Here is a 20,873-nt window from a genome sequence, read left to right on the forward strand (position 1 = left end):
GTGTGATACAGGTTTAAACTACTTAGGTACAAAATCCAGGTGCACTTACCAAAATGAAATAAAGATGTCAGAAAATGTCTCGATGCATGTGAAGAGGGCAAATACGATCCAGTACATCATCCATTGAAGCTGCAAAGGAAGGTTTTATAAAATTACATTAAATTCAGGTTTTTTACTCGCCAAAACCACAATATGATTATGAGGTACGCCGTAGTGGGGGACTCCGGTTTAATTTTGACCACCTAAGGTTCTTTAACGTGCACCCAATACACGGTACCGTATATGAAAACTGCACTTACGTGGGACCTGACGTCCTTGTTCTTGACTGCCTTGTAGGATGCATATGCAGGGTACAGCACACCGAAGAGCAAGCTGAAGAGACGATAGAAACAATGAGCCAGCACCGGGAAGCAACAACAGCAAAACAGTAACAGAAGACACAATCGGCTGCGTGTCAGCTGCAAAGATGCACCAGCCCGCTGTGCACCAATCGAAGGATTCTGCATTTGTGGACTGGTGGTTCCAAGGTCACTCACACAATGACACTGTAGCAGAACATTGTAAGGCACCGCGCAACGCAACACAAAAGAAGTCAGAGCTGCAGGAGGATGAACTACACAGCACAGCTGTTCCTGGATGCGAAATCAGAGCTGAACATTCCCAAGCAAGGAAGGGTGCATCTCTACACAGAGGCAAGCTCCTGCTCCCAAGGCCCCAAAATAATCGTCGGCTCCAACCAAAATAAACGGACTCCCCTCCCAGCAGGAAGTGGAGTTCTTCCCTCCTCTCCCAAGCACACAGACAGCAACAGCAGCTCACCGAAAAGGTAGAGGGGTGGCGGGTGGGGGGTCTGACCCCTCCCGCTGACACACGCTCTCTACCATGCAGCTCACTCCATCAAGCAGCTTCTGCTGAAACAATGCCCGCCTGTCAGATGGCACCGTTCACCTAAATGTGGGGCGGCTGCCAACATGTAGACGACAAGGCTCAGCTCCACTCAACTGTGAAAAGATCAGCTGGACGGCAGCAGAACAGCATAAGTATGCCTTATATTACGCCCGCCGCTACTAGAAATATTTAAAAAATAGCCTTGCTAAGCGTGCTCACGTAGTAGGTTCGCAGCATCATTAAATGCTAGAGTAAGATCATTACCCACAGTTAGTCCTGCGTCAAATAGACAATGTCGCTATAAAAACTGTCTGGCAGTCGCGACAAATGTAAGCTTATTATGAAGGTGCGCGGAACAAATCAACGGTGAGTGACCTGTGTACACGCTTGAACTAAAGCCCCTCCATATTACTACCGCTGTCAAGCGTAAGCTGATGAAGGGGCTTTAGCTTGAACCAGTCGCAAATTGTTCAGTATGATCGGCACAAGTGCCTACGAGCGGACAATCAAATAGGATAACGCTCATGTACCCCTGCGCATTGCCCAAATGACTTGGCCATATGCAAAACGGCTCAGTGCATTTACCCTCTACAATGTGCATGCGTTGCCAAATATGTGCGATGACGTGTGGCGAAGGGCCAAAAAATATAAGGACACGGAAAACCTCTTTTGCAAAATTTTTTCGACGTCCCTTATTTTTTCGCAGAGCATACGCTGTTAGCATGTACAGACAATGCCATGCGGCAAAAACTGGAACACAATACAGTCACACAATAGGAACAAACGAAGGACCTGGCATCACGAACATCTGCTGCCTGACAACAATGACACGCTGCGGACTCTCTTTGTGGCGCAGTAAGGACTTGGACATCAGGTGGTCAGGCATAATGTAGTAAACCCAGTGTATGGCGAACATTAACACTATTCTGATCACTGAGGATCACTGGCCCAAAACACAAGATGCACGAATAAAACGCGGGCGATAAGCCACGGCACTGCTAATAGCAGAGTATGACGTAAGACAATCCCACGCTTCAGAACAACGACCACACGGTAGAATTTTCACAGGGAGCCGGTCTTTAAAATAAATGTCTAATAATTCCATTAACAAATTAATTCAGATCGTTAATAAACAGACCAATCGTGTAACAGGCAGTTATTTATGCTGCCTACACAAGCAAACAAAAGCTGCAGCGTTCGCTGCACAAATGTTAACAAATGCGTTAACTGCAAATAGGACGGTGTAGTAATAAATAACCGCGTCAGAGGCAACGGGCACTGTAATGAATTGCTACAAATCCACCATATAACATCAGTCTTTGTCTTTCAATACATCGAACTGCCCAAAAGAAAACAAGGATCGTTCGCTGCACTCACATGATTAGGCGAGATATGACGGTGGAAATCATTCTGCGTATATCCAAAATGATATGGGTCCTCGTAAGATTCGAAAGGCACACGACGACACTCCCAAAGTTCAAAGAACAGCATCCACAATTTTTGAACAGAGCGTGGAATACGCTACGTCAGAACACGAGCCGCTGGGCCGCAGACAGCGCGCCGGAGGCGACGCGCCACTTTCAAGCGCGGACGCCGCTATTGGCCGAGCCGCGCATCTTGCGGCATCCCATTGGGCGCAGAGCGCATTCCTGCTCCAGTGGTGGGGCGCCTTTCAGTCACGTGGCTTAGCACAAATTTTTTTTTTTCCTCCCTCCGAGGTCGCGCAGGCGTACTGAGACTTACGTGGCGACCTTTCAACTCCCGTATTATTCGTTCGCGTTTGGAGACGTGGTAGTGTTTTCGTCCAGTCCACGCAGTTTTCAAGTGTGCACTCTGGGCTCCTGTAGCCAGAGGTTGGATACTTAATATGTGCAATGGCCTACAAGCATCGCGAGGAGATTGTGGGCAAACGATTTCTGTGTGTTAACAGTGCGGGCAAAGGCAAAATTTCCAAGGCATCAGATTTGGATTGGAGGGCTGGAATAATCCGTGCAGCGTCACATAAGGATCCTAAACACCCCGAGCTTTCCGTAAGTAGCATTACGTTTCTAACTGTGTTTGTGCGCCCAGTTTCGTGCGGGGCGGGAAGGCTGTGTACCGCTGGAATGTTACAGCCATTTTTGACCTTCCGCGCGCTCAATAGCAGCCAAAGAAAGCAACGTTCTTTAAGTAAATTGAAATATCTCGTGCAGTTATTTTGTGAGTTGAAGAGGCAGAGTTTGGCATATTTATTGTCATGCGCTTCTACTCGCTGGCATCAACTCCGCTAACGTAGCCTCAGTTAGTTTTACTATCAAGAATCGCGCCAAGCATATTTAAAAAAATAAATAACTCGAGCCTTTCAAATATTTTTTTACTTTATCATGACGTGTTGCATTGCCAGCGCTGCTGCAGTTACAGTGCAAGAACGAACTGCAGCAGCGTTTGCGGTGAGCGCCCGCTAACTGTTTACGTTTTCAGAAATGGCGGCAAAACGCTCGGTGTGCCTAGTGCAGCGTAGTTTCCTTTAGGGGTTTCTGGATCTGCGGGTTTCTTTGGCTCTTAGTTATAATGGTATTGCATCCGTTCTGAACGTGCTTACGTGTTTATATTTGTTGAATTCGGCCTAACCACAGAGATTACAGAAAACAGAATCAGCAGTTAATGGTAGGTCCTTGCTTTCTGAATGGTGGTGCTTTTGGTTCCCCGTCATGGCAGGTGCATATCTGTCGCTGGGACACATGTTGAAGTTCTTGCTCTCATATCAAGCTTGTAACAGCAGCAACTTTCCCGCGTCATCACCGCGTTAGTTTGGTGCCTTTTGACGGTGACTGCAGGCCTGTTTCAAAAGAAGTATGCAAGCTTTGCTACACAGCGATAACACGTACCGTACAATTTTCGTCTGCACTTTCATGTTATCGTCATGCGCATGTCGCTTATCTGCTCACTGCGGAACTTAATAGAACGCAAGTAGCACTCATTATTTTCAAAATGCTGTCGGCTACCACTAATGGTTATGATTGTTATGGGACACAAGTGCACACGCACACAAAAAAAAGGGGGGAGGGGTCGAAGGGGGGCGGGGCAGATCACTTTATGGTGTGTGCCCATCAGTCTGTAATTGCGCGATATACTGGCGTAATACATGAACTCTCTTTAAAATCAATAGTTTCATTGTGCTCGCTCATAGCCGCGTGTTGTACTGTGCATGCGGGCTGAGAGAGAAAATAATTGCGGAGTGTTCTTTCCCTCTTGCGCCTAGTCGGTTGGCTTCCTCTATGTGGCGCCGATCGAGGAGGTCTCCGTGGGCGTGCATGTGGAAATTTCTGGAATGGGGTCAACTGCTCCGTTGTGGGGCCCTTGTGGGGCGAGGAGGCGGCTGGATATCGAATGTGCCGTACTGTAGGTGCACGAGTGCGTTTGTATAAATGCATTCACTGGGAAGCAGGACGCACCTTTCCCGGGCTTTTTGGCAGCTCAGGTCGCAGGCTACGTTGTGTTGGCCGGCCTTGTATTCACGCATCCTACACTACCTCGCGTACTTTGCGGTCGCGCTCTGAGCTGCATATGCATGTGATATTTTATTTTTGCTCGTCAGTGTCTGTTGCTGTCATCTGTTCTCGTCATTCCTGCTCTTACGTAACACAGCCTCAGCGTTGAATGAATGCAGTCAGCAGAACACTGCCGGGATACACGATTTCCTTGTGCCTATAATTTAGAATTACGCATTACATACCGTCCCAAGCATTTGCAGGTTAAATCGAAACAGTCAACACCGTTCGCTGTGAATCGGAAGGCTTTTTTTTTTTTTTTTTTTGTCTGTGCATTATTATTCCTGGAGCGGGATGTTCGAAATATTGCAGTTTATGCAAACGTGTTTTCGCATTGTGTCCTCGTTTGGCAATCTTCGGTTTCGTCCTGTTGAATCTCATAACTTGAGTCTTTAATGCGTGAATTTCACAACGCAAGCAATGGCGCATTGATTCGTAACTGACCATGGCCGCGATTTGGTAGCAATGCCTTTTTCCGATGCTGAACGCGACCACTCGCGCAAAGCACCAAAAGGCATTAGCATAGAAAAAGGCATCGGTACAAAATAGCGGCCCATAGCACTGTCGTCTCGGCATTTCTAATGCGAGACGGCACGCTTATTTATATGCACCCAGTAGCTTAAAAACGTTTCAATAGTAAGTTCGGCACACAATTCCTCTCTTGAAGTACTCTATGTATGCAAAGCAGCAGACATTCACCCTTACGACGTCAATGAAAGTACTAAAAAAATGCGGCACTGTTCATCTCGGTATAGGTTACTTTCTATTCGTCACTAAATGTGTGCGGTAATGCTTTTAGAAACGGAACTAGCACAGCGCTAAAACACAGGACACAGTAAGGGGACATATACGGTGTCCTGTATTTTCGCGTTGTGCTAGTTCCGTTTCCAAACATGTACCTGGAGCCCATGTCGCAACTCTGCTGAAAGTAATGCTTTTCTTTTTAAGTAAACAATATATTCAACCAAAACTGCAATTTATTTTCTACTAACGTTTCTGGGTCAACTGGGCTCCTCCCTGATGGTTCAAACACCGCGCAGCAGGCGCCGCAGTTTTCAATGAAGAACTTGCCATCCGCTTCGAACACCCTACAGAGGAACCTAGTTGGTCTCGAATATTTGGGTGTAATGAATACCGCCTTTGCTTTGAGACATTTTTTTTTTTTAACTCCATAAAGAGCCGGACCAGTAGCTTCCATGTTTTTTGAAGAAAAAGCTACATCGAAACGGCAGTTTACTTAGTTGCATGCAGAATTTCTTGCACACGCGCTGTGTATCATCGTTTTCTTGGCAGTACCAGCCACTTGGATCGTATTTATGACGGATGGAAGTAGCATTGTGAAATCTATGGTGCACAGCATTTTGTTCGTAATATCTGTTTGCATTGGCTGACTGCTTTCGCTAATAACATGTCCGCCATCACGATTGGCTGGCACCAGTTTTATGAACCACTTTCGCATAAGAACTACTTTGTGAACACACGCTCTGATCTTTTATGCCCGTAAGATCGTTTTTAGCAGGGGCAGAGGAAGTGCTTGTTAGAGACCAGTCTCTGTGCATAGATTGGTAGGATAGACAAACGCTGGGGTGGTGGAGGCTGCAACATTAGGAGGAGAAAGCAATCCTGTACCACATTTTTTTTTCTCCGCTTTCGACCTCGTTGTTCTTCAAGCGGTCGTAGCAGCTTTCAACTTCATTTACCATCTGTGTGTCATTACTATCCTGCCTTGACCTCACACATCAGAATACTAACCCAGCAAGCTGGAGATTCAGTACAGTTTGCTGAGGCTTGCGACTGACCTGTGAAGCTACTGCTACATGTGTTCTGTGTGTGTTGTCAGGCAGTTTATAGCCATTTTGCTGGAGCATACTTGTCATAATTGGAGCAAGCTTGTTGGACCGTCGACGAGTCACGAACAGTGATGTGCAGGTTCTTGACACGGTAAATTTACATCTGTGATGACCCTTGTGGTATGTTGCCTTGAATGTCCGTTGCTTGCCTTCACATTCATAGTGAAAACTTGCGCTGTAGGGTTGGTTGGGGTCGACAACAGCGGAAGCTTCGAGGTTTTTATACTTTATTCGAAAAAGTGTCATGGAATGTATTCTTTGCTCTGTGTAGATTGTTTTTAATTCTTTGTAGCCCGCAGCTTATCTGCTGTTCTCATGGCTTCAATCGTTTGCATGGAGTCTTACCGTGGCGCCAAATTCTCCGTGGCCGTCTTGTGGACAGCTACTGCAAGTCCAGTTGCACTAGGTGTGGCACAAGTGCACGGTATCGGTCGCGGCTCGAGTTCCCATCATTGCGGGCCACGGTAGTGCGCACGTTATGTTGCGTAGTGCGTCCTCTGCCAGGCCTGTGGCCTTGTTGCCGTGTCCTTGTTACCGCGGCAATCTCCGCACGCCTGTTGAGGGAAGCGAGAGGGGTTTGTGCGGGGAGAGGGTAGGCACCACTTGAACTCCCGCAAGCAGTGTGCCGTCCAGCGCGCTTGGTGCCAGTTTCCGGTGCCACCCGCCGGCGCTGGAATGTCCCTGGACAGCGTGCCCCCTTAGCTGAGCCGCCGGCGCACGGCCACGGGAGCACTTTTTGTGCGCGCTGCTCGGGCGGCCGAGGGCGTTGAACCTTGGGCTCGGCGATCGATTCCGGGGCTCTCTCCGCGAGCGCTCTGCTTCCTCGGCCGAGGTACAGCAGCTGGCCTCGTAACGAGCCCCGTTTTCCCTTGGATGCGTTCGGAATTCTTTTTGTGCTTTCTTTGCTGGTCCCGTTATAATTAACAAACCCCTACCCGAGCGGTTGCTAGCTGGCTTTAGGCGGTAGCACCTAATGGCGTCTGCCGAACTGGCGCAAGGGTTCCGCGTCGTCGGTCTTTTTTATCTGCGTGAATTGAGCCGCCGTTCAATTCACGCAGATACCATTTTACGTGAAGTTAGTTATCCAGACATTGCCAAATATTAATAAATGTTGTCGAGGTCCTTGTTGCGCTGAACGGTATTCTCTATTCTAGTTATAACATTTACAATGTCGTCCTGAATTTTCCTTTGGGTGAAATTATATGGGTCACTCCATGCCAAACGCACCAAACCTTGAGGTCGACCCTATGTGATTTTTTTAATATGCAATATTTCCATTCCACACTTAAAAGAAATATACCCCAAAAATATCAAATATTTTGTGCGTTATATATATATATATATATATATATATATATATAAAGGTAACATGATTCAGTTTGAAAACTTGTTAAAAACAGTGAGCATGAAAACCTTCCTTTTTGGAGCCATGCCGAAAGATATTTCTATGATATTCATCACGCATTACAATCGTTTTTCTGCGTTAAGGCAAAAAATTGCAATGTGGGGCAGATTTGAGGTTGATATTTTAAAATAATGCTGGTTGCCTTTACACGTTATTAGTAGGGAGTAAGAATGAGATATTTGGTCTTTTTTTTTTTTTCGGTACGAAAATCCTAATCTACTAGAAAAGTGGGCCGTCATCTTGTACGCGTTCGAAAAGCCGACGTTCGGTTTCGTTAGACGGGGCTAAATGATGTGCACAAGACACTATAGTCACGTCAGGTTACTTCCTTTCACAGAAAACTCGGAACAGGCATAAGTGGAAAAAACACAGCGCAAAAAAGACAGGGACACGAGAGAGCGACACGCACACAGTGCTGACTTGCAACAGTTCTTTCATGAGGACATGAAGGAATAAATATATATGGCACATGCGCCAACATGTGAATACTTAGCAAAACACTGGAGCATCATTTCGAATGATGATAATGATAACCACGTGCTGACAATGCACACTGGCTCTTTGTCATTCAAATGTTGTTTAGATATGCGATTTCTCGAGATGAACGTGCAATCAATCGAAGGTGAACTGACGCACGAGCTACCAAATTTCCGGATGAAATCTGCCTCAATGATTTCACGTGTCAGCCGTGAATTATGTCTAGCCAGCACTTCGCTTTTGTCAAAGTGACACCCGTGATATCACGGCAATGAATGCCCAGATGACCCAGTACCGTGTTGTACACATTATTATGGTGTTCCCTGAGACGATCATTTGTGCACCTGCCGGTCTGTCCCACGTATTTTTTCCACAGGAGAGAGGAATCATATACACCACGCCAGTGGTGCAGGACACTAAACCATTCCTGTGTTTCACAGTACAACGACCTCGCCTGGTTTGAAGAACCAAACTTGCAAAGTTTCGATAGTTTTTCCGGAGCGGAAAAAACCACCGCAACACCAGCGCGTTGCCCTACCCTCTTCAGTTTGTGGGACACATGATGTATATACGGAAGTACTGCAAGTTTTTGCGAGGAATCGTTAATGTGCCTCGTCAATGCCCTCAGAAGGTCATGTCCGCATTCAATGCAAGTAAGTTTTGATGCGCAGGTTGACATCTGCCGGATATACGCAGGATTTAGTATCAACCGTCGCGGAAAAACTAAGCAAATCAAGCGGGGTGAAAACAATCGAGCACCACGTCCGCCAGTGGAAAAGAGAAAAACTTGCAGTACTTCCGTATATACATCATGTGTCCCACAAACTGAAGAGGGTAAGGCAACGCGCTGGTGTTGCGGTGGTTTTTTCCGCTACTATGAAACTATGAAAACCTATGAAACTTCGCAAGTTTGGTTCGCAAACCAGGCGAGGTCGTTGTACTGTGAAACACGGGAATGGTTTAGTGTCCTGCACCACTGGCGTGGTGTATGATTCCTCTCTCCTGTGGGACAAAATACGTGGGACAGACCGGCAGGTGCACAAATGATCGTCTCAGGGAACAGCATAATAATGTGTTGTACAACACGGTACAGGGTCATCTGGGCATTCATTGCCGTGATATCACGGGTGTCACTTTGACAAAAGCGAAGTGCTGGCTAGACATAATTCACGGCTGACACGTGAAATCATTGAGGCAGATTTCATCCGGAAATTTGGTAGCTCGTGCGTCAGTTCACCTTCGATTGCACGTTCATCTCGGGAAATCGCATATCTAAACAACATTTGAATGACAAACAGCCAGTGTGCATTGTCAGCACGTGGTTATCATTATCATCATTCGAAATGATGCTCCAGTGTTTTGCTAAGTATTCACATGTTGGCGCATGGTAGTGCCATATATATATTTATTCCTTCGTGTCCTCCTGAAAGAACTGTTGCAAGTCAGCACTGTGTGCGTGTCGCTCTCTCGTGTCCCTGTCTTTTTTGCGCTGTGTTTTTTCCACTTATGCCTGTTCCGAGTTTTCTGTGAAAGGAAGTAACCTGACGTGACTATAGTGTCTTGTGCACATCATTTAGCCCCGTCTCCGCGATAACTTTTTGTAGTGCATTGTTTGGTGACAGCGCATATATAGACCATTTCGGCCTGTTGGCCTGATACGGGTGTTTTAATGGCTGCGCCAACGCGCGTTTGTGCACCCCGCATGTCATAGCATATAGGAGCCCTGCACACGGTGTCTTAACGAATCACGAAATCGTCACATCTACGCCGCTGCTCGAAATGTAGCGAAAATGCTCATGTGTCCAGTTAATCTTTTTCGCGGTGATGACCGACTATCATCGGTGCCAAAATGAAATGCTTTCTAGGTTATGTGCTTCCAGGCTACGCGGCAAACCTGACTTGTATCGAGCTCTCGTCTGCGTCTCCTTAGCTACGTTTACATGAACTACCCCTGTCACACGGACAGCCTTAACCGAGGTTAAGCTAACTACGGTTACGGCTGACCGCAGTTACCGCTAGCTACACGGCAGGCGTAACCGTAGTTAGCCCCCTAACCATGGTTATCGCAAACCGAGCTTGACAACCTCGGTTTACTCTCGCAAACCGACGAACAGGCAAGATGGCGGACGCCATGGCAATTGCGAGTGCACCAGCGTCGTCCGAAATCGCAATGAGCCAAAGGCGCAGTAACTGGTCCGACGCTACAACAAGGACATTTATACGCGTTTGGGAGGATCACCTTACCGCACTGCGGTCGAACACAAGGAATGCCCGAATATATGCTAAAACTCGAATCACACACACAAACCACTTGAGCACAGAAAACACACGACGTGAATTATTCTCAGCAAAGCCTACTGGCCATACGACACTTGTAACCTGTAGCAGAGGAAATAATGCGCACAAACTGCTAACACACCGCAACTACCACGCACAACAAAAAGAAACGCAATGGAATGCGCTGGCTCTCGTAAAGGCTACTAACCGGCTACTAGCCACTGTAAACCGGCTACAGCAACCAGTGTTGAAAGACTTAATGTGAAACTCGCCAAGTTCATCAACATTATTTAGTTATAAAGGCTTGTAGTATTGAAAATGTGAGCGTATATTTTATTGCAACATTTATCTGCATGCTGGTTATTATTTCTTTATTATGCACAGTGAACTTCGCGCAAAATATTTTGCACACATGAGGACCACGTGATTGCATCGGTTTGCTTAACCAAGTCCGTGTAGCAATGGCAGACCGCGCTCGCGTTAACTACGGTTAACCCTGTAAACCATGGTTAAGCTTAACCGCGGTTATATCTGCTCGTGTGACAGGGGTGTCGACCTGTCGGGCCGAAGAGCGGTCGTCGAGTTCGTGATGGTCTCTTCCGGTTTATGTCACGCGCTGGTCCTCATAATTCAGCTCGCCCAGAGCTACACCTTATTGTAGCCAGGCTTGCGGCCCTGACTGTCGTGCTGTTGGGCAGTTATAAAAATACTTGATAAAAAAAAAAAAAACTTTGGGGAATGGGGGAGGAGCCGTTAGTCCAGGTCCCCTATGATGTCTTCCGCGATGGCCACGCTTCCGTCGCGAGATATCCCAACATCACGGATACATTGTCGCCTCACACTTCTTTCTATATGTGACTACTGGAAATCATGTTAAAGTTGAATGATTCCTGCTATCAAAGAAAATTGTTGGCGCAAGGCTGTACCACCTAATTACGGTCATCTTATTTTTTTTTAATTCCTTTTGGAAGAGCCCATCTACTGGTAATGGCTTTGCTCCTGCCTAACCTCGTCAGACGTGCGGCGCTAACCAGCCGGGCAGTCTGCAGCCAAATACCGCCGTAGCTTACATTTTGCCATAGCAATCGGGCTTATTTGTTCAATTGTTAAGGTGCTGCTTCTCCCATGTCCTTCCTCACAATACGGTATTGCGTGTGTTGTTCCGACTGCGCATTTTACGTTTAAAAAAAATCTCATGTTTCACACGGCAAGCAGAGTTTTGTCGTTCTCGAGAAGTTGGTCGGCGATATCGGGGCCACTTCGCATTGTCCTCATTTTCGCGCCCGACGTTTGCGGCTACAGTTGGAGCATTGTCTATGAGTGAATAAGTGGCTGGATCGCAAAAAAAAAAAAAAAAAAAAAAATGTCGAGGTTTCTAAGGCAGCCCAGCGAAGCAAAATCCCCAAGTGACCGACCATGACGCTTTCCTGCCTGTGCCGCGTAGAAGAGCATCCGGTGCGCTCGGCATGCATGATGAAAGTCGCGCGATAACACTGCGGCCTGAAAAATCAAAGTTGGTAGGCATCCGCACAGCCGAGGCTGCTGTACGTCACAAATCGGCGCGAGCAACGCTGTATTCCTAAGCTTGTCGGGACTGGAGGTGCCTACAGCAGCGTAAGAAACGCAATGTTCCAGGCAGATTCACTGTGTCAATTGTAAGAGCGGTGCTTGGCGCGTGTGTGTATGATGACAGCAAACTGATCAGTGCTATTTATGGGTAACGTAACAATCACAGCCCTTGCGTTTGTTTTCCTCATCTTGAATGATTGATTAGCGGATTTTCGGATCTGTTAGCTGTGGCAGTACTCTGCTCCTGCCCTAGGTTCTGCGGCTCGACGCAACCTCGGCGGCTCGCGGACAGGGCACGTGGTCTCCCATGCGATCCGTGGCGGTCAGCGCACGCGGTGGCTGCGTCTGGCAACCGTTTCTCTTTTCCGGGCTAGAGAAAATGTTTGTGTGTGTGTGTGTGTGTGTGTGTGTGTGTGTGTGTGTGTGTGTGTGTGTGTGTGTGTGTGTGTGTCGGGAAAACCGTACCAAGAAAGGACATGGGTGGTGACCCTCAGGTGAATGACCCGGCTCTCTCTCTCCACAAGCCGACCAAGCACAAAATTTGTCGCCGGGCACTGAACCCTTTTTTCCCCTTTGTCCTACAATGAAGGAGAACGGATTACAAAACCTATTGGCATGTCCTTTGAAGCGGGGCGGTGACAAATCGTCACCTATCCTGCTTGATTTAATCGGGTATATTTTACATGTTTTTTTCATTCTTCTCCACAATTTTTTTTTCCCCTCAATGCTTCTCTTTCTACCTTGCAATGCTACTGTAACGGATCCGGTCGTATCAGTTATTGCCCTGCATTTTTCGACCAATACGCTAAACGTCTCTTGCTTATCTTGAGTGGTGAACGGTTGATGCTTCCGTCCACTTTTAATACAAGCACTGTGTGAATGCCTTACGCATTCCATTAGGATGTGCTGAGGGGTCCCCAGATTTTTGCTGCAGCATATATACATGCCTGATCTTGTTGCGAATATTTGCTCCGGTGTGTTTTTGTCCTTAGGCAACCAGCCTTAACTAGCAAGGCTGTCGCTCGGTTGTCTCAATATATATATATATATATATATATATATATATATATATATATATATATCCCTCAGCAGCTCCACAAAATCGTTATCTAGCTGTGCCTTCGTAGGTTCCTTTAATATCCAGAAATGATATATAATGAAGGGACAAGTGCGGCGAAATGGGCTTGTTGGTACATCTTGAATGGCAGTAGTTAAGCGCTTAGTAGTGTCGATTAAGGTCTATTCTGGGCTGCTGAAATCTCTACGCACTGAGTTAGTACTAACATATATATTATCACTCCCCCCCCCCAAATAGCAGCGCCGTAGTGTCCGACGGCCTTGGCACCTATTAGCGACTATAGGGGTGCAAAGAAAGCAAAGAGAGCAAAGAAAGGGGAGGGCCAGTTAGACAACCAGCGCTAGCAGCGAGAGAGCCCAACTCAATCTACTAAGTGGTTCGTTCGTTATGAGAAAATGAAAGGTTGGCGCTACCATCTGCAGCCCTCTCTTTCGTTTCCTTTATGACCGCAGTATATACGGAGCACACTCGCAGGCAGTCGGGACTGTAACCACGCAGTGGTAGAGCGGTGAGGCTCCGTATTACGTACGCCCTAGCAGCGTCCTGGGCTCACACACCCAGCAAGGTGTTGAAGAGTGAGGGCCTGCTAAAGTTCTGTAAAAACAGTTCATCATACTTGTTCAACTTTTCCTGTCCACTTACTACTTTACCCCCGCCAAGCTACATCGCAGGGAACTCGTCCCTCAACACCACTGGAAAGGAAACATTACTGCCACTTTCGGTATTCTCGTCATCCAGGTTTCGAGTTGACCTTGAGTCTTCGGGCGCCGCTGCTATAAAATAAGTAGGCATGTCATCGTTGGCACGGGTGAAAGCGCGTCCTTGAAATACATGTTTCAAGGACGTATACGGGCTTCTGTGTTGGCAAGTGCGCTTGCATAATTGCGCAGTCCCGCAGTAACGTCTATGACCGTGATCATGTTGGCATGCATACTGTACACATGCGTGCGTACATATCGCCGCTTACGTTTCTCGTACCGTTCGAAGTGGCTCGGTTTAGTTGATTTTGTGATGTGAGAACGCTGGTGTATTCCTACATTGCGACATATACAGGCGCAGTATATATTGTCGTTGATAAGTGCTTCAAATAGCGCCTCTGTTTTTTCTTCTGCTTCTTGCATGCCGGCCATTTCTCTCGACGTGCTCGATGCCTTCGCGTATGCCAGGCAAGGGTGTTGCCCCCTTCTCTTCATCTCGCGGATCACTGATCGTTCGCATAAGTGAAAGCAAAGCGTAGAAATACGTCTTTGTAAGGGAGCAACTTCCCGGTAACGTTGAACTTTGTCATTCCACTGGTTCACGCAGTGTATGGGCTTGTTTAATATGTGTGCACTTGACCACTGCCTACACCATGGGGCGACGGTGACTTTTGCGGGAAAGGCACACGGCGGCCGCGTCTTTGTGGAAGCGCGTGGCAGCCCCGAGCGGCCTTCGGTGTGGTCGCGTTGGCTTGGCCTCCTTAGCGTGCGCGCGTGCGGCCCAGGAGCGCGTCCTTTCACTGTGACCTACTTGGAAAGCTCTCACAGCCGGGCGCTCGGACGCGTGCGGCGGCCCTTTCTTGGCAGGCGCTTCTTCCGCGCCGGTCGTGGTTCGGCTTCGCGGTCTCCCTTTCCCGGCCACTGGGCGGTGCTCCCGTAATCCTGTGGTCTGCCATATCAGCGCACACAAGGAGCAGTGCTGTTCCTGGAGCAGCGCCGAAATCGCTTTATTCATTTAGTTTTTTCTTCATATTTGTTTAACATGAATGTGTCATACCTGTATCCAGCGAAAACCAGGACACAACGTGCCTCACACAATCACTTTAGTGACGTAAAAATTCCATGCCCGTAGCTGGGGTTGAACCGAAGACGCGCGGTACCATGGAGTGTGTAGCTAGGCGTTTTAGTGCTGCTGTTTGGCGTTGACCATTTGTTTGCCAATGGCAACAATTGTCCTTACCGAGAGCATGTTTTGATACTGCAGAAAAATGCCTAGGTGCAATATTATAATTTCAATGGCAGTCTGTATCTGACATTGCCACGCTGTGAACATCAAGTTGTTTTCAGCGAGCCAAGCTAATTCTTAGGCCGTATATAAATTGATTCTTAGCCGCGCATTTGATCTAGGCAAGGGCTTGATGCAAGCAATCTTTCGCTGTGCCCATCCTCCCCCAGTTCGTGTCTCGTCCGTGGATAGGCGCGTTGCCGGAATACGTCTATATACTGTATACTGCGCGCACATCCACTGTTATGTGCGAAATGGCACGGAAGCGACGCCGCGTCGTGTAATGACCTGCTTTTGTGTCGCGTCATGTGTGGGCGTGCTTTCTCTAGGGCACTATACGGTTTCCGCTATAGACGGACCGTTCTATCGCGCGGGTGCTTGCGTGCGTTTTCTGCTGTCGTACTCAGTGATTCTCAGTTTACCTGGATTAAAAGGTGACCGCTACGTTCGAGTGACGCATATCGCCGACCTTTTTCGTCATTTGAGAAATGCGTGACGCGTATGTGAGCTGCAGTATAATACGCTGCGTGCTCCCGTTACATCTGCGCCCTGTTCTGACTGCATCTTTTGTTACTACGCAGCCCTGCTTAGTTGGTCACGGCCTGCCAACTTCGATATGCGTATCCGCCGTGGTGGCGTTGCTAAATTTGTGGGCGTGGGATCAAATCCCGGCATCGTCGGCCGCATTTCGATGGGGGCGAAATGCAAAAACGCCCGTCTACCGTGCACGTTGAAGACCCCCCCAAGTGGTTAAAATTAATCTGGAGTTCCCCACGACGGCGTGCCTCATCAGATCGTGGGTTTGGTCCGTAAAACCCTAGAATTTGATGTAACTTTTTTAAACTTCGACATGCGTCAATATTTCCAAAACCAAATGTAACAGAGCCTGTCTTTTAGCTGCATATTATAGGCACTTTACTAATCTCCAAAAGTGGCGTCGATCCCGTGATCTGGCTTCGCACAGTATACTGTTCTGCCCTTTGCATTATCGAAACTTTTTTGTTTCTATTTCATTCTTTGCAGTTGAATACATTTCTATTGCTGACTTCTACATCGTGCCTATCCAGGAGTGGTCTCGAAGAAGCACTTTCGTGGATACGATCACTCTCGCGAGATTTCGCGTGACTCGGCGCGGTATGCGCTTAGGCGTATATACGGCGGATAGCGTTTCTTGTGCCAAGCTCGCCATCTTCGCACATTGCCGACCACGCTGCCGGCCCTGTAGTTGGACGCTCCAGTGCCGTACACGTGAATTAAATCGCGAGAAAGTGATCGCATCTTGTGATTGCGCGAAAATACCACTCCAGTATGCTTCTCCTGTATGCTTTTTCTGGCTCTAACTTTACGTTTAACGCAATTGTCCTTGTGACTGTAGACGACGTTAGCGTAATATTTACTAGTCAGTTTACCGGTTATTTTTTTCCACTGTGACGATGATCTCCACCTAAAAACATTAGCAAATGAATTAGAGCATTCCTTCTTTCATATCAGTGAGTCTCAGCGTCGTCTGGAAGAGGCACCCTACATCGGCCAGATGGAATTGCATCGAGTTTTGCATCATCAGCCCAAGCTGGAACGCACGTCGTGCTGCGTTCGAGCGCGACCATCGCACACGGCCTGCGTGTAGCTTAACATTGCCGACCTCGGGCACTCATTGCTCGCGATAAACGATATACGAAGTGCCATCGCTAATGTGAATCGCGTCATCCATTGCTTCCTTCGCTCGCTAGGCTGTGTTCTGGCGCCACTGTCGACTGCGGAAAGCTTCAACACGATGCCGCTGGGATCGTTAAACGCTATGTAAAGCGGCTCGGTTTCGAGGGCGACGGTAAGAAATGCCTTGCAGGGCCGTGCTTTTTTATTCCCTAACGCAGTTCGTCGTAAATAAGCCATTTGTGAACCGGGACGATTGTGTGTATACCGTCGCCCGCATTTCGAACTCGATCGGCTGTGTGACCACGCATCCGACTAAGTGGCCGTACTAGTAAAAAGGACGGTAAATTTCTAGGACAGAGAACTCAGGAGTACCCGTCTCCACCTTCCTAAAAAAAAATGTAAAAAATAAGCCGCGCTGCGCGGCACACTTCTATTACGACTAAGAACGTCGTATTCATAAAGCCGACGAGTGTACGTTGTAAGAGTGCAACGCTTTCAAATAAAACGCTGGTGTCAGCGATGGACCGAGCCGTTAATTCGTGCGAACTGATTGGCCGGTACTTGTCAATCACCGATGGCAATAGGCAAGGCCCTAGCCGCTGAAGTAGGGCAAGGCCCTAGCCGCTTAAGTGAGCATGTAGAGCGAAAATCTACATGTAGATTTTTCACTCAAAATAACTTCTTGGGCTAGTTAATACCATAGTCCATTAATAGCTTTTTCTGGTCACGAAACTCCCGCCTCAGTTTGATATAGAGCCAGCGCCTGCCGCTAGGGGCGCCATAGTAAAAGAAAGGCCACCTAGCCGAGCGGCCGCCGCAGGCGGCGGCGGTATTTTTTCTGCTCTGGTCGCGTTGCGGCCGAAAGACCAGCTTCTTTTCGATTTTATTTACATTCTTTTTTGTCGTAGCCAGTTACAGTATCCAAACTTGAACATCTCAGAGTGTTTTCTAATTGAAATCAAGGCGCGTACAAAAAGTAAACAATCTCAATGTCAGCTGGCGGCTCCGTGTGCATGTCAGCCGACGACGCGCATACAATTCTTCTTACTGAGAAATCTGTCGGTAGTTGGCCCAACCGGCTTCGGTTAACAACTTTTAAGCGACTTTTATGCGCTGTACAAATAATAAGACAGCGGCGTGGCGTTGCCAGTAAACGACAACCTGAGCTCAAGGTCGTGTGCTGTTACTGAATTCCGATTGCACTCGAGCAGTTCAGGCGATGTTGACAGATTGTAATCGCACGTAACATAAAATGTTCTATGACGTCAGAATTAGTTGCACGTAACATAAAATGTTCTATGACGTCAGCATTAGTTTGGAACATGTACACCGGCAGATCGTAGTCATGAATGAAACGCTTGCTTGAAGGGAAGTATTGTCATTTTCATGTATCTCAAGCTTTGCTAGTTTTCGTGGGTGTAATTCCAAATGTGCGACAAAGTTTTCAAACGCGATTTTCGTTGCCAATATACCCTATGAAAACCCAAACGGATTATTATGCCCGACTGACTCAGCACTGCGCTTATTAATCTTTAACTCGCACAAGCAGAGTGACGAGGCGTTGCACTCAGTACCATACCTCCTTGGCGAACTGCGACGCATAATAGTTTTTGAATCGAGAGCTTTCTTTGAAGCAAATGTAGCCGTTCTAAGTCGCGAAAATTCTTATGAGAAATGGCATATAATTTTCGCTTTCACTCAGCACTGCTGTAGTGTAGAGCTCAAAAACGACCTGAAAGTTGTTTTGACACAGAAAACTGATATGTTGTTTTTCCTGTTGCCACTAAGTTCCTAATGTCCTATTTACCACGGCTGGAAGCCTACTTTGCTTCAGGAAACAAAATTAGTTCTCTGGCATAGCACTTTTGTAAGCCGCGCAGCGCTGAGGTAGCAACCTTAAGCAAATGTTAGAATTGTCAATAGCTGTTGCTATCAGCATGCGAAATCCATAGGCAAGAACTCAAACTAAGTGGTTATGCGAATAATTTGCCGTCTATAAATATCAACACACAGACAGTGCAATCATGGTTGGAGGCCATAAATATTTTATTGTTTAAACCAGAACAAAGTTTTATTATGTGTTTATGTTCTCATGGAGGTACTAATATGCACCGATGATGTTATTTGCAATATATAAATGAAACAGAACAGGTGACTGAGAATCACGCACGCACGCACAGAGAGAGAGTGAGAGAGAGAGAGAGAGAGAGACAGACAGGCAGAGGCCGTCGAATACACGAGGAATGGCAGTGAGGCGCGGCTTGTCCCTCGGCAACGATACGGCGTCACCGTTTATCGTGAAATTGTTCGTAAGGAGGTGGATGAGGGATCAAAGTACTTCGTGCACACATGCACATGCTTGGACTCGACGCTGAAATCGTCCGTTTCTTGCCGTGGTATGGCTCGCTTCCAATTCTCGAAGCGCTCACGATCACTCGGCATGCAAAATAGCGATACCTTTTCGGCAGTGCCTTTGTAGCGAGAACGGCCCGCCGGCACACAACACCTGAACGGCATCGTCAAGCGAACGTGCCGCTTCAATTGTAGAATGCCAGAATTCGGATCTTGCCTAAAATCAATCACAAATATGAAGTACGCGTCCAAACTTTCAGCACACGCCGGCCGCATCTTTAGTCTCTCCGGGTTTAACACGGAGAAAGTGGCCTCTTTGCTGCGGTGGCGCCGCAGCGCGGCGGCTTCGTGCGACATATCATGCTCTCCCATAGAGTGACGGCGGAGTTTCGTGACCAGAAAAGTATTGAGGGACTATGTTAATACTTAGGGACGAAGCAGATCAACATGTAAAAGGGGCCCACTGTACGAGAAATTTGCAGATTTTGCAGACGTCCTATGTAGCTTTCACAGCGCTGCGCGCTTTTGCTGAGATGCACGTAAGTTGATTAATGAGCTCTTGCGTTCTTAAGCTACGCTTCCTCTGATAAGAGGCCGTACTTTGGAGCTCCACCCCGGGTGCAGCCCGCTGAGGGGGCGGCGGCTGTGCTGCGGTCGCCACTTGAGCCTGCAGTGGCAGTTTGCAGGGTCTATAGCGGCACACTTTCTGGAACGCTTTACAAAATTTGACATGTCAAACTACCGCCATATTATTTTTTATTATTTTACATAAATAAATGCCGCATTACAGGCAAAAAATACGGGCGTTGCTCTTTAAATTATTTCACATTCACTATAGAAAGTGTGCATGAGAAATAGGGGGGAGTGACACGCGGAGCAGCCACACCGGGTGCCGGGAAGCCGAGTGACGCCACTGACAATGTGACATACATGTTTCTGAGAACGACCTTATGTATATACGTATATGTATAGACTGAACCTTTATGAGCACATGTTGTACCGGTGAGCACTTTATTTCAACCTATTATTTCAACATGATAGCAACTGTAGTTTATCTAATCATCGCATTAAGACCGCCGCTATACACAGCATAATAGACCACGGGTGAGACGAGGAGGTTGTACCTTTTGCTAACTTGACCTCCGTGCATCTGTGGATGTCTAGCGTTAGTAATTAGCTAGTAAAATGCTAATAATGGCCTGTGAAACCTTGCAACTGCTTAGTGAAGGCAGTGCTTACTAAGTCTGAATTAACGAAGATAGCAAACACCTAGTAGTAATGGGCGGTATAAAGTAACTGCACCCGTTACTACCTTCTATTAACACTTTGTAACACTGGACATTGGCGAGGCTATGCGAGAGCTGTCACCTGGCTACCGCGCCACCTGTAAGCAGGTCGTGCTTGAAGGGATACATACGAAATTCTATGCAGCTCCAACGCGCATCTTCGAATCTGTGTGAAGCGAAGCTTTCGTGAAGCGGTTCATCGAATGATATATAAAATGTGCCAATTTCATCCCTGCGTCTTTGGCCTAAAGTGCGGGAGGGTTGGCAAAGAAAGCTTCGCGTATAATGCGTGTTTGCCACTTATATGAATGTTTTGAGTGAACACGCTTGTTAGTCGCGTGCCGGTCACCGCTGCGTACGTACGGCTGCTTACAACGGCTCTGGTAGCTTTAGTGTGCTGCGGCTGCCCTCTACAATAACTTTGCAGTGCGGATACGTTTTACAGCGCTAGCTGCTCAGCCAATTCCAGTTGCATTCGCCGCGTTGCCGTACCCGTGGTAATGTTCCGAGAATTACCTGGCC

The 20,873-nt window shown here is 47.5% G+C and overlaps 2 protein-coding genes across 12 annotated transcripts in view; one reads left to right on the top strand and one right to left on the bottom strand.

The window, feature by feature from the left end:
• Positions 1-20,873, bottom strand: part of LOC119459749 (receptor expression-enhancing protein 1-like) — a 199,491-nt gene that overhangs the window by 47,216 nt on the left and 131,402 nt on the right. The window contains exons 1-3 of one of the 6 annotated variants that reach the window (XM_037721374.2): positions 2,266-2,468; positions 300-372; positions 50-129 (exon numbers count right to left, since the gene is read on the bottom strand). In XM_037721374.2, the coding sequence (XP_037577302.1) occupies positions 50-129; positions 300-372; positions 2,266-2,297 (185 nt within the window). In that variant the 5' untranslated portion in view covers positions 2,298-2,468. Of the gene's footprint in view, positions 1-49; positions 130-299; positions 373-536; positions 724-819; positions 1,023-1,418; positions 1,529-1,552; positions 1,615-2,265; positions 2,469-20,873 lie in introns of those variants that run through there. The other 5 variants (XM_049666412.1, XM_037721373.2, XM_049666403.1 and 2 more) reach the window with 5 other exon arrangements.
• Positions 2,620-20,873, top strand: part of LOC119459688 (lysine-specific demethylase 3A) — a 335,630-nt gene continuing 317,376 nt past the window's right edge. For 3 of the 6 annotated variants that reach the window (XM_049666286.1, XM_049666299.1, XM_049666295.1), the window contains exon 1: positions 2,625-2,918. In XM_049666286.1, the coding sequence (XP_049522243.1) occupies positions 2,763-2,918 (156 nt within the window). In that variant the 5' untranslated portion in view covers positions 2,625-2,762. Of the gene's footprint in view, positions 2,919-20,873 lie in introns of all 6 variants that reach the window. The other 3 variants (XM_049666291.1, XM_049666288.1, XR_007466584.1) reach the window with 2 other exon arrangements.

The sequence above is a fragment of the Dermacentor silvarum genome, chromosome 1 (genome assembly GCF_013339745.2).
Source record: "Dermacentor silvarum isolate Dsil-2018 chromosome 1, BIME_Dsil_1.4, whole genome shotgun sequence".
Lineage (NCBI taxonomy): Eukaryota > Metazoa > Arthropoda > Arachnida > Ixodida > Ixodidae > Dermacentor > Dermacentor silvarum.